We start from the raw sequence: 12,663 nt of genomic DNA, 5'->3' as shown, positions 1-12,663 counted from the left end.
CATTTTGGTTAAACTATCCCCAATTCAATGGAATTGCAACCCTCTGCATGCATTCTTCCATCACATGTGCAGTGCATTCTTCCATCACATGTACAGCTGATTCTCAAGATCTTGCACACTAATGAGATGCTATTAAACCCACACTACTACACTGTCTGAGCCAAGGACTACATGCTTTCTGGTAAGTTTTGATTACAATACTGGGTGGGGTGAATATATTTTATACGGCATACATTATTTTTTGTTAACTAGTAAATAGTAGCCTACAGAAAAGTGTGTTTAAATCATTTCTAACTTGTTAACAATTTCTGCTAGTTAGTTTTTGCTACCATGTGGGTTTTAGCTTGCTTGAGTCTGCTAACTAAGTGTTATTTCACCTGTTTCCATACATGTTTCATTTTAAAACATTTATCTTACAAAGGAGTTGTTTAATCTAACTGCTTAACTATTAATCTGTACATGGATTTGTTTTTGTTGGTTTTTTACATGTTTTTCTTCTAATCTGTACAGGAAAATGCCATGGGCACTATCTGATGTGTGGAGACATTTCACTGTAGCTAATGTAGAAGGAAAAGCTGTGTACATTTGCAAATACTGTGCCAAATCATATGTGAAGAATGCAACAAAGATGCAGAATCATCTGGTCAAGTGCATAAAGTTCCCTCAGCCCTCACAACAAGCAACCTCTGACAAAAGTCCCTCTACTTCTATTTGAGGTGAAAATGATGAATCAGACACCTTATTGATAGCAACAGCTCATAGTCCTCCTGGAATCAGACTTTGAATGTCTTCGCCCAGCATACACCCCTCCAACCAGACATGCTTTATCTTCTCATTTGCTGAATGCGGAGTTCAACAGAGTTCAAGTGAAGGTCAAGAAAATCATAGAGAAAGCAGACTGTATTGCAATCATCTCTGATGGATGGTCGAATGCTCGTGGGCAAGGAATAATTAACTACATCATCTCCACTCCTCAACCAGTATTCTACATGAGCATAGACACAAGGGACAACAGACACAACAGACTCTACATTGCAGATGAGCTGAATGCAGTCATCAATGACCTTGGACCGCAGAAGGTATTTCCACTGGTGACAGACAATGCTGCGAACATGAAGGCTGCTTGGTCTAAAGTGGAGGAGTCCTACCCTCACATCAGACTCACTGGCTGTGCTGCTCATGCATTGAATCTGCTCCTCAAGGACATCATGGCACTGAAAACAATGGAGCCAAGTAAATGGTTAGGTATGTGAAGGGTCTTCAAGTTATAGCAGCAATCTACCTCACCAAGCAAAGTGAGAAGAATAAGAGCACCACATTGAAGCTGCCCAGCAACACCCGTTGGGGTGGTGTTGTCATCATGTTTGACAGTCTCCTGGTGTGGAAGAAGTCTCTCCAAGAAATGGCCATATCACAGTCTGCCGATATGGACAGCCCCAAGAGATCCTCCTGGATTATGTATTTTGGGAGAGAGTGGTAAGCAGTCTGAAACTCCTGAAACCTATAGCAGTAGCCATTGCACGGATTGAGGGAGACTATGCCATCCTGTCTGATGTTCAGGCTCTGCTTGCAGATGTAAGAGAAGGAATCCGTACTGCTCTGCCCACTTCACTGTTGCTCCAAGCAGAGGAAACTGCAGTTCTGAAATACATTAAAAGCCTGAAGACCATACACGCCGCAGCGTACATGTTGGACAGCAAGTATTCTGGCAAGAGCATCCTGTCTGGTGCAGAGATCAACAAGGCCTATGGTGTCATCACTACCGTGTCTCGCCACCTTGTTCTGGAGGAGGGCAAGGTTCTTGGCAGTCTGGCGAAGTACACTTCCAGGCAAAGGCTTTGGGATGGAGATGCAATATGGCAGTCGTGCCAACATATCTCAACAGCCATCTGGTGGAAGGGACTTTGTGGATCTGAGGCTCTTTCCCCTGTTGCCTCCATCACCGTCCAAATCCCACCAACATCAGCCGCCTCAGAGTGCAACTGGTCCTTGTTTGGGAACACACACACCAAAACACGCAACAGGCTGACAAATACAAGGGTTGAAAAATTGGTGTCCATCCGGGCAAATTCAAGGCTTTTTGAGCCTGACAACGAGCCATCCTCAACAAGGTTGGAAGGTGACAGTGAAGATGAGGCCTCAGAGTCTGATGTTCAAGAGGTGGACATTGAGGAGGTCCAGGGAGAAGACATGGAAGCCTGAGAGGAAGACAACCAAAGCTTTAGTTTCTGGACTATCATTTTACAGGTGTATGTTGAAAATGTTTTTGGGAGATGTGATGGATCATTGGGGATCATTCAATATTCCCTTTCTTTTGTTGTTCAGTGAAATCATCTCATGTGAAGAGTCAACTCATTTAATTAAAGTTAAATTTGTCAGTCATTTTTTAAATTGATTATTTCTATTGGAAGGATTTAATAATTTGTAATCTCTACTTATGATGAGGTTACAGGTTTATGTTTCTGTCTCCACATGATATGGTAAATATATCCAATGCAAAAAAACATCTACATTTAAATGGAATTAATATTAATTTGCATATATTTCCGTTAATTCCCATATTTTCCCCTTAATTGCCATATATTCCCGCTAATTCCCACAGAAAGTTTCCACCTCTGAATATTCCCCAAAATGTGCAACCCTAACTGGAACTAAGGGACCTAGCCCTAACCATGAAAAACAGCCACAGACCATTATTCCTACTACACCAAACTTTACTGTTGGCACTATGTATTGGGGCAGGTAGCATTCTCCTGGCATCCACCAAACCCCAGATTCGTCTGTTGTACTGCCAGATGGTTGCTTCCAGAAGCAGTTTGGAACTCGGTAGTGAGTGTTACAACTAAGGACATTTGATTTTTACTCGCTACGTGCTTCAGCACTAGACGGTCCTGTTCTTTGAGCATATGTGGCCTACCACTTTGCGGCTGAGCCGTTGTTGCTCCTAGACGTTTGCACTTCACAATAACAGCACAGTAGACCGATGCAGCTCTAGCAGGGCAGACATTTGATGAACTGACCTATTGGAAAGGTGGCATCCTATGACGTTGCCACGTTGAAAGTCACTGAGCTCTTTAGTAAGGCCATTAATCTGCCATTGTTTTCTATGGAGATTGAATGGCTGTGGGCATCGATTTTATACACTAATTTGAAGGGGTGTCCATATACGTTTGTATATATAGTGTATGTGTTAGAAAAGCAAATCTAACGACCTGTTAGGCTATATTGCAAGTAGACTGGTGTCTAAATGTTCCCCCTCTTCCCTAATTAGCTTACTTTTTCATACAATATACAGGCTAAATATTAGGCTTAACCGGCTGCAGTAGGCTACATGATCTGTGTTAGTGTGCGTGAGTGTATCTTTCTCTGTTTTCTTCCTACCTCGACTGGACCACTGTCCTCTGCAGCACTCAGACCAGAAGAACCAGAACGTTTAGCAAATAAGTCTGTTCATTTCAGACATTTAGCAGCTTGGTATGTCTGCCGGCCGTTTCCCACTGGTCAAGCCAATATAGATTATTATGACAAAAAGAGAAATTGCGCAAAAGTTATAAAAAAAAAAAAATGGAGGCCGCGTTTTTTAAATAATAAAATACTAAAAAATGGTTGTTGTTTTTTTGTCGATTTTGACCTGACCAGCCCACCCCAATAAAAGGTGTCCCTTCTGGCCAATCCACCCATGATTGTGAGGGGATTTAGCCAGTGGTTGATGGGGGTATTGGGCTTCCCGGGAAAATGCTGTTGGAGGTTGCAACAGTAACCAAGGGGGCGGGGCTAGCAAAGGGTCAATTGCCACTCCTTGTTGCACACAACAAGCTTCCAGGGGATTAATGGCTGATTTTAAGATGAAATTGTCAATCCTTTTACTTTTACTTTTTGGGGCACTTAATAGGCACCTATTATAGTCTTCTTCTTTTTTTACCCTCTTGAGATGGGAAAATGTGTTTTTTATTCATTTGAACATGTGCTCTTTATGACAGAATGTTAAACTTCTGTCAAATTACACTTCTCAAAAGGATCCGAATATCCCTATTGACGTTGACCTGACAGACAAAAATAAAATACATTTCAACTTCTACCCTTTCTATCATTTCTCTACCTTCCTCTTCTCCCCCCTCCTTCCTTTTCTCCCTCCCTCCATATCTCCCCCTCACTCTCTCTCTCTTTCTCTCCTTATCCCTCTTGCTCTTCTCCCCCATCCTTCCTTTTCTCCCTCCCTCCATATCTCCCCTCACTCTCTCTCTCTCTTTCTCTCTTATCCCTCTCGCTCTTCTCCCCCTCTTTCCTTTTCTCCCTCCCTCCATATCTCCCCCTCTCTTCTCTTTCCTTATCCCTCTCGCTCTTCTCCCCCTCTTTCCTTTTCTCTCCCTCCCTCCATATCTCCCCCTCTCTCTCTCTCTTTCTCTCCTTATCCCTCTCGCTCTTCTCCCCCTCTTTCCTTTCTCCCTCCCTCCATATCCTCTCTCTTTTCTCCTTATCCCTCTCGCTCTTCTCCCCCTCTTTCCTTTTCTCCCTCCCTCCATATCTCCCCCTCACTCTCTCTCTCTCTCTTTCTCTCCTTATCCCTCTCGCTCTTCTCCCCCCTCTTTCCTTTTCTCCCTCCTCCATATCTCCCCTCACTCTTCTCCTCCCTCCTTATCTTCTCCCCCTCTTTCCTTTTCTCCCTCTCTCCATATCTCCCCTCTTTTTCTCTCCTTATCCCTCTCGCTCTTCTCCCCCTCTTTCCTTTTCTCCCTCCCTCCATATCCACCCCCTCACTCTCTCTCTCTTTCTCTCCTTATCCCTCTCGCTCTTCTCCCCCTCTTTCCTTTTCTCCCCCCTCCATATCTCCCCCTCACTCTCTCTCTCTTTCTCTCCTTATCCCTCTCGCTCTTCTCCCCCTCTTTCCTTTTCTCCCTCCTCCATATCTCCCCCTCACTCTCTCTCTCTTTCTCTCCTTATCCCTCTCGCTCTTCTCCCCCTCTTTCCTTTTCTCCCTCTCTCCATATCTCCCCTCCTCTCTCTCTCTCTTTCTCTCCTTATCCCTCTCGCTCTTCTCCCCCCTCTTTCCTTTTCTCCCTCTCTCCATATCTCCCCCTCACTCTCTCTCTCTCTTTCTCTCCTTATCCGTCTTGCTCTTCTCTTCTTCTCACTTCTTTTGAAGCACACTCATGTTTCCCTTTCGTACCGTTGTTTTCTTTCTGTCTCCAGAAGCCAGACAGAGTGGATGGTTTCCTCAGTCTTTTAGGCTTCAGGTTTCTGGGTGCTGAAGTGATAGATGACTCTCTCATTCTATCTCCGTCTCTTTCCCCCGTTCCTGGGTGTAGAGTTATCTCTTCCCCATCTCTCTCTCACTCTCTCTTTTCCTCCCACAGTGCTCAGGGAGGAGCTGAGGAGTGTGTGTGTCGAACTCCAGAGGATCAGGACGGAGAGAGAGAACGTGGAGCAGAAACTCATGTAAGTAGATATGCCATAGAGACATACTTGCATGCGAGGCATTTACACACACACACACACACACACACACACACACACACACACACACACACACACACACACACACACACACACACACACACACACACACACACACACACACACACACACACACACACACACACACACACACGCACACACACACGCAGACAAATACATCATGAACACATGCAAACAGCCAAATAAACACTCCCTCCTGTGAGGCAGTTGGAATATGGAATGTGCTGTGGTGGTATAGAGCAGGTCAGAGTCAGCCTTGGATTTACAGTTCCTGTCTCCCAACCAATCACAGCACTGTCATAGGATTCAGGAAACACACTTTCTGCATAACGGACCAAATCAAATCAAATGTATTTATATAGCCCTTCGTACATCAGCTGATATCTCAAAGTGCTGTACAGAAACCCAGCCTAAAACCCCAAACAGCAAGCAATGCAGGTGTTGAAACTGCTTTCGCAACAGCTAATGGGGATCCTAATAAAATATCAAACACCACATGACATCACCCAGACACGTACAAACACTATGACATTACACATGTCCTCAGGCTGGGGTTACACAAAGCAACTCTCACACAATTTGAGTTACAGTTGCAAGTGATCATATCAAATCAAATTGTATTTGTCACATGCGCCGAATACAACAGGTGTAGTAGACCTTACAGTGAAATGCTTACTTACAAGCCCTTAACCAACAATGCTTTAAGAGGTTTTTAAGAAAACAAAAAGTGTTAATTAAAAAATAGATAAGTAAAAAATAAAAGTAAAAAAGTTATTTTGCTGTTACATGAAGCAACTCAAATGCAATTGAAATCGCATGCAACAGCCAATCAAAGTGAAGCTGCTTGTTTGAGAATTCTAAACTCATCCCATGTCATCTGCTGCATTACATCGTGGTTTCACTAATTATTTGTTTATCCAACTGTTTGTTTATTGTAGCACGGATATAGAAAAAATGTAGCCTGTACAATTTAGCTAGCTAGCCAAAATGACATTGCAAACATCAGCAGCACCAACAAGCTAACCAAGCTAGCAACAAACTAAGTTAGCTAGCGTAGTTCATCGTGGACAATTTCAGTTGAAATTGGTTAGGGAGAGGTTTGAGTTCCCTTTCGAAATGAAATGTATTGACTGCTAAACCATGTATAATAATTTGCATACATCTCCTGTTCTGTCATTGTTGATCGCGGGTTGTGCTGGGCAGCACTGACAGCTGTGTTGACATGACAACTGGGTCGATATTCTGAACCTTCAAATGGATCATGTGACGAAAGTGTTTGTTTTGATTGGCTGTTGCTTGCAACTAGTATCACAAAGTTGCAAAGTTTCAACTGGATCTAACCAGGTTTTAGATGAGTTACTGATTAGTTGCAGTGTGTTTCACTAAGCAATCAATAAGCAACTCATTTGCAAGTAACTCAGATTGCGTACAAGTTGCGTCGTGTAACGGCAGCTTTAGAGTTATACTAGTCATGATGGGTTGGACCAACCAGGCACCATACTTCACACACTTCAAACTCTCTGCCTCTCGTATGCCTCCTGTGTGTCTCAACCAGCAGCTGTCTCTCTGTGTCTCAACCAGACCAGCAGCTGTCTCTCTGTGTCTCAACCAGACCAGCAGCTGTCTCTCTGTGTCTCAACCAGACCAGCAGCTGTCTCTCTGTGTCTCAACCAGACCAGCAGCTGTCTCTCTGTGTCTCAACCAGACCAGCAGCTCTCTCTCTGTGTCTCAACCAGACCAGCAGCTGTCTCTCTGTGTCTCAGCCAGACCAGCAGCTGTCTCGCTGTGTCTCAACCAGACCAGCAGCTGTCTCTCTGTGTCTCAACCAGACCAGCAGCTGTCTCTCTGTGTCTCAGCCAGACCAGCAGCTGTCTCGCTGTGTCTCAACCAGACCAGCAGCTGTCTCTCTGTGTCTCAACCAGACCAGCAGCTGTCTCTCTGTGTCTCAGCCAGACCAGCAGCTGTCTCGCTGTGTCTCAACCAGACCAGCAGCTGTCTCTCTGTGTCTCAACCAGACCAGCAGCTGTCTCGCTGTGTCTCAACCAGACCAGCAGCTGTCTCTCTGAGTCTCAACCAGACCAGCAGCTGTCTCTCTGTGTCTCAACCAGACCATGTCTCTTTGGAGGTAAAAGGGGGAGGCTTGCAAGCCAAAGAACACCATCCTAACTGTGAAGCACGGGGGTGGCAGCATCATATTTGGGGGTGCTTTGCTGCAGGAGGGACTGGTGCACTTCACAAAATAGATGGCATCATGAGGGTGGAAAATTATGTGGATATATTGAAGCAACATCTCAAGACATCAGTCGGGAAGTTTAAAGCTTGGTTGCAAATGGGTCTTCCAAATGTACAATGACCCCAAGCATACTTCCAAAATTGTGGCAAAATGGCTTAAGGACAACAAAGTTAAGGTATTGGAGTGGCTTTCACAAAGCCCTGACCTCAAATGATGTAAATATATCACTAGCCACTTTAAACAATGCTACCTTATATAATGTTACTTACCCTACATTGTTCATCTCATATGCATACGTTGATACTGTACTCTATATCATCGACTGCATCCTTATGTAATACACGTATCACTAGCCACTTTAACTATGCCACTTGGTTTACATACTCATCTCATATGTATATACTGTACTCGATATCATCTACTGTATCTTGCCTATGCTGCTCTGTACCATCACTCATTCATATATCCTTATGTACATATCCTTTATCCCCTGACACTGTGTATAAGACAGTAGTTTTTTTGGAATTGTTAGTTAGATTACTTGTTGGTTATTACTGCATTGTCGGAACTAGAAGCACAAGCATTTCGCTACACTCGCATTAACATCTGCTAACCATGTGTATGTGACAAATAAAATTTGATTTGATTTGATTTGAACCCTACTGAAATTGAGGGCAGAACTGAAAAGGCGTGTGGAGCCAGGTGGCCTACAAACCTGACTCAGTCACACGAGCCCTGTCAGGAGAAATGGGACCAAATTCACCCAACTTATTGTGGGAAGCTTGTGGAAGGCTACCCAAAACGTTTGACGCAAGTTAAACTATTTAAAGGCAATGTTACCAAATACTAATTGAGTGTATGTAAACTTCTGACCCCCTGGGAATGTGAAAAGAAAAAGCTGAAATAAATCATTCTCTCTACTATTATTCTGATATTTCACATTCTTAAAATAAAGTGGTGATCCTAGACAGGGAATTTTTACTAGGATTAAATGTCAGGGATTGTGAAAAATCAGTTTACATGTATTTGGCTGAGGTGTATGTAAACTTCTGACTTCAACTGATTATAATAGGTGGTGTCAGAGCCATAAGACTGAACAATTAATCAAATGGCCCCCCTCCATTTGTTTTGTACACTGCTGTTTATTATCTATGCATAGAAGCTTCACCCCTACCTACATGTACAAATTACCTCGAAACTGTACCCCCGCACACTGACTCTGTACCGGTACCCCCTGTATATAGCCTCGTTGTTGTTATGTTATTGTGTTCCTGTTATCATTGTTCTTTTTTACTTTAGTTTATTTGGAATATATTTTCTTAACTCTTCTTGAACTGCACTGTTGTAAGGAAGTAAGTATTTCGCAGTTAGGTCCACGCTTGTTGTATTCGGCGCATGTAACAAATTAAGTTTGATTTGATTTGAACTAAGCAACTACAGAACAACCCACCCAGTCACGGGCGCACATGGGCTCACCCGCACGGCATACAGGAATGATTTTAATGTGGTAAATATCAGCCCGCCCTGATCATCAAGACCTGACAGTCTCAAGATAAACCGCTCTTTATTCCACTAATGCCATCTCCCTCCTCTTACATTCCTCTTCTCTGTTCCTGTCTTTCGCTGCTGTACCCCTACATATGACCACTCCTGACTTCCAAATCATTTGCACCGTGTGTGTGTGTGTGTGTGCATTTTTTGTGTGTCTTTGTGTGTGCTTGCGTGTATATGTGGTTTGGAGCTGTCATGTCTCTGCTGTGGCAGTGCTTGTTCCTCAGCCCTGAGATGTTATATGACAGAGGGGGAGCGGAGTTCCCTGTCAGACTGACTCTGGGAATGACACTCCGTCAGAATGATGAGCGACGCTCCCACCTCGCGTGCAGAACTAACCTGACTCCACGCTAATGCACCACTGCATGAGGAGTGTGTGTGTGTGTGTGTGTGTGTGTGTGTGCGCATGGGTTAACTTGATTGTAATTTTACCTGAAATAAAATTGTGGGACTTTGCTTTACCTATTTTAAAATACTGGTATTTGAAGATGTTTCAAAAGTGTTAAACAAAACAGTTATCAAATCAAAAATCAAATCAAATTTTATTTGTCACATACACATGGTTAGCAGATGTTAATGCGAGTGTAGCGAAATGCTTGTGCTTCTAGTTCCGACAATGCAGTAATAACGAGCAAGTAATCTAACTAACAATTCCAAAAAAAAAAAAAAAAAAAAAAACTACTGTCTTATACACAGTGTAAGGGGATAAAGAATATGTACATAAGGATATATGAATGAGTGATGGTACAGAGCAGCATAGGCAAGATACAGTAGATGATATCGAGTACAGTATATACATATGAGATAAGTATGTAAACCACGTGGCATAGTTAAAGTGGCTAGTGATACATGTATTACATAAGGATGCAGTAGATGATATAGAGTACAGTATCAACGTATGCATATGAGTTAAATATATTCCAAATGAAATGTAGTATAATAATTACTATATCAACCGTATTACTTTGGGCTGTTTTTAGCTGTCACGCTAGCTGTTCGGTCTGAACAGATTCACAAATCATGGGAAGTTTTTGCGCTATGAGGACGTTGTCTCCCTTCGAGGCACATGTTGCCAGGCAACTCCCCTTAGCATGCCTGCTCTCTCAGTGGCTAAAGCCAGTGTGAGAAATATGCTATGAAACTAAATAAATACTGCATTATGACCCACAAAACTTATGTTAGATTAATGATAGTGTTGTTAAGACGACGAACTTCAAAGTGTGATGTCATTTTATTGGAATTTGCAGCTGTTGTTGTTAAGTAATGAATCTGCAAGCTTCTGACATGACTTACCGCATCCTGAACGGAAGCAGGTGATGGGTTACGAAAACAGCTTGATGCTTGGTTGGTGGAATATATATTTTTACTGTTCTGATCTCAGATTTGAAAAGCAGAGAAATAGAGGATGCTCTAACTTTCTGTCAAACCTTTTGGAAAAGTGGTTAAAAACGGCAGGAAATGGAATGTCATTGATGTGGTTAGTAAAACAGCTATATCGTTTGATTGGTAGAATATATATTGGCTTCCGATTTCAGATTTGAATAGCAGAGAAGTAGAAGATTTCATACGCTCTAACTGTTTGTCTAAGTTGTTGGCAAAGTGGTCAAAGTAGCTGATTAGAATGTTGAGAGGCATTGATGCCACAATGGGCCCTTTAGAATGCTGAGGAAATCCTATGGAAGTGTATGGAGGACAAAAATAAGGACAGAGGTCTTAATAGTTTAAAAGGTATAAAAGACATCCAAAAGTTGTATCAAAGCACACTATTCAAGGCCGATCTGCACGGTTTAAAGTTTGCATGACGTTTCTAGCTTAAACGGTGTATAACGAGTAGCTTTAATTAAAAAAAAAAAAATAGAAGTATGACAAAGATTTAGAATGGAGGACTCCCGGGTGGCGCAGTGGTTAAGGGCGCTGTACTTCAACATTAGCTGTGCCACCAGAGACCCTGGGTTCGCGCCCAGGCTCTGTCGTAACCGGCCGCAACCGGGAGGTCCGTGGGGCGACGCACAATTGGCCTAGCGTCGTCCGGGTTAGCCGGTAGGGATATCCTTGTCTCATCGCGCACCAGCGACTCCTGTGGCGGGCCGGGCGCAGTGCGCGCTAGCCAAGGTTGCCAGGTACACGGTGTTTCCTCCTCTCTGTTTCCTCCCTGTCTTTCGCTGCTGTACCCCTACATATGACCATTGGTGCGGCTGGCTTCCGGGTTGGATGCGCGCTGTGTTAAGAAGCAGTGCGGTTGGGTTGTGTGTCGGAGGACGCATGACTTTCAACCTTCGTCTCTCCCGAGCCCGTACGGGAGTTGTAGCGATGAGACAAGATAGTAGCTACTAAAACAATTGGATACCACGAAATTGGGGATAAAAAGTGTTAAAATTCAAAAGAAAAAAAAAAAAAAAAAAAAAGATTTAGAATGGGACGTTTGCTGTCTAAACCTTGCAAGTCCCACTAATAATCAACCCTGTACCTCCACTCGGGAACGAGAAGTTTGTGTTTATTCCCAGAGTTTGTGTCTGTGGAATGTGCGTGTCCATAGAGCCCAGGGATCAGAGTAAAGACCAGAGGATGAAGGGGATGTGTGGCGTTGCACGCGACCCAAGCACATGTTACAGACATATAGCTACCGTATCCCTGGAGACTACTGGCTCCTCCTAGATCTGTTTTTCTTCCTCATGTCCAAACTATAACTCTGGTCTACAGTAGTTGATGTGGGAATAGCTGTAGTTGTTAGATCTAAGCTGAAGTGTGAGTGTCCTCCTCAATGCTGAACCATGTGTTGAGATCAGTAGTTAGCATTACCAAGACACTGTCTAAACCATGTATTGAGATCAGTAGTTAGCATTACCAAGACACTGTCTAAACCATGTATTGAGATCAGTAGTTAGCATTACCAAGACACTGTCTAAACCATGTATTGAGATCAGTAGTTAGCATTACCAAGACACTGTCTAAACCATGTATTGAGATCAGTAGTTAGCATTACCAAGACACTGTCTAAACCATGTGTTGAGATCAGTAGTTAACCTAAACAGGAATCTGTCTACTGATCCTCTGGTTATAATGTTGACCTCTCATCAAAGAGTTGTGACTGGGACATCATGACTTTGTGTTCCTACTCACAGATTTCTGTATGGGAAGATGGTGCCGTTCTGAATGGACCCAACTTTTCTATTTTTTGTTGGGCGTTTCTTTTTTTTAATGATCGACAAGAACTTTTTAACATCAGATCGGCAGTTACTAACCTCAATGCTGGCTTCAACTTCGACTTTGACTCATCTGCCCTGGGCTCTTTGTGTAATTCCGACCCAGTTTTCCGGCTATCCAATAGGAAACGCAGGCGAAGAAGAGCCAGGAGAGGAGGAGACCTGGGGAGATTCAGGTGATGGTTAAACTGGCCACCTCTT

At 43.3% G+C, this 12,663-nt stretch overlaps 1 protein-coding gene across 1 annotated transcript in view; it reads left to right on the top strand.

The window, feature by feature from the left end:
* lekr1 (leucine, glutamate and lysine rich 1) overlaps positions 1-12,663 on the top strand; it is a 151,391-nt gene that overhangs the window by 77,077 nt on the left and 61,651 nt on the right. The window contains exon 6 of the mRNA XM_042296439.1: positions 5,355-5,436. Within this exon, the coding sequence (XP_042152373.1) occupies positions 5,355-5,436 (82 nt within the window). The remainder of the gene's footprint in view (positions 1-5,354; positions 5,437-12,663) is intronic.

The sequence above is a fragment of the Oncorhynchus tshawytscha genome, linkage group LG13, assembly GCF_018296145.1.
Source record: "Oncorhynchus tshawytscha isolate Ot180627B linkage group LG13, Otsh_v2.0, whole genome shotgun sequence".
NCBI lineage: Eukaryota > Metazoa > Chordata > Actinopteri > Salmoniformes > Salmonidae > Oncorhynchus > Oncorhynchus tshawytscha.
Note: the sequence above shows the minus strand (reverse complement) of the source record. Positions and strands in the feature narration are given on the sequence as shown.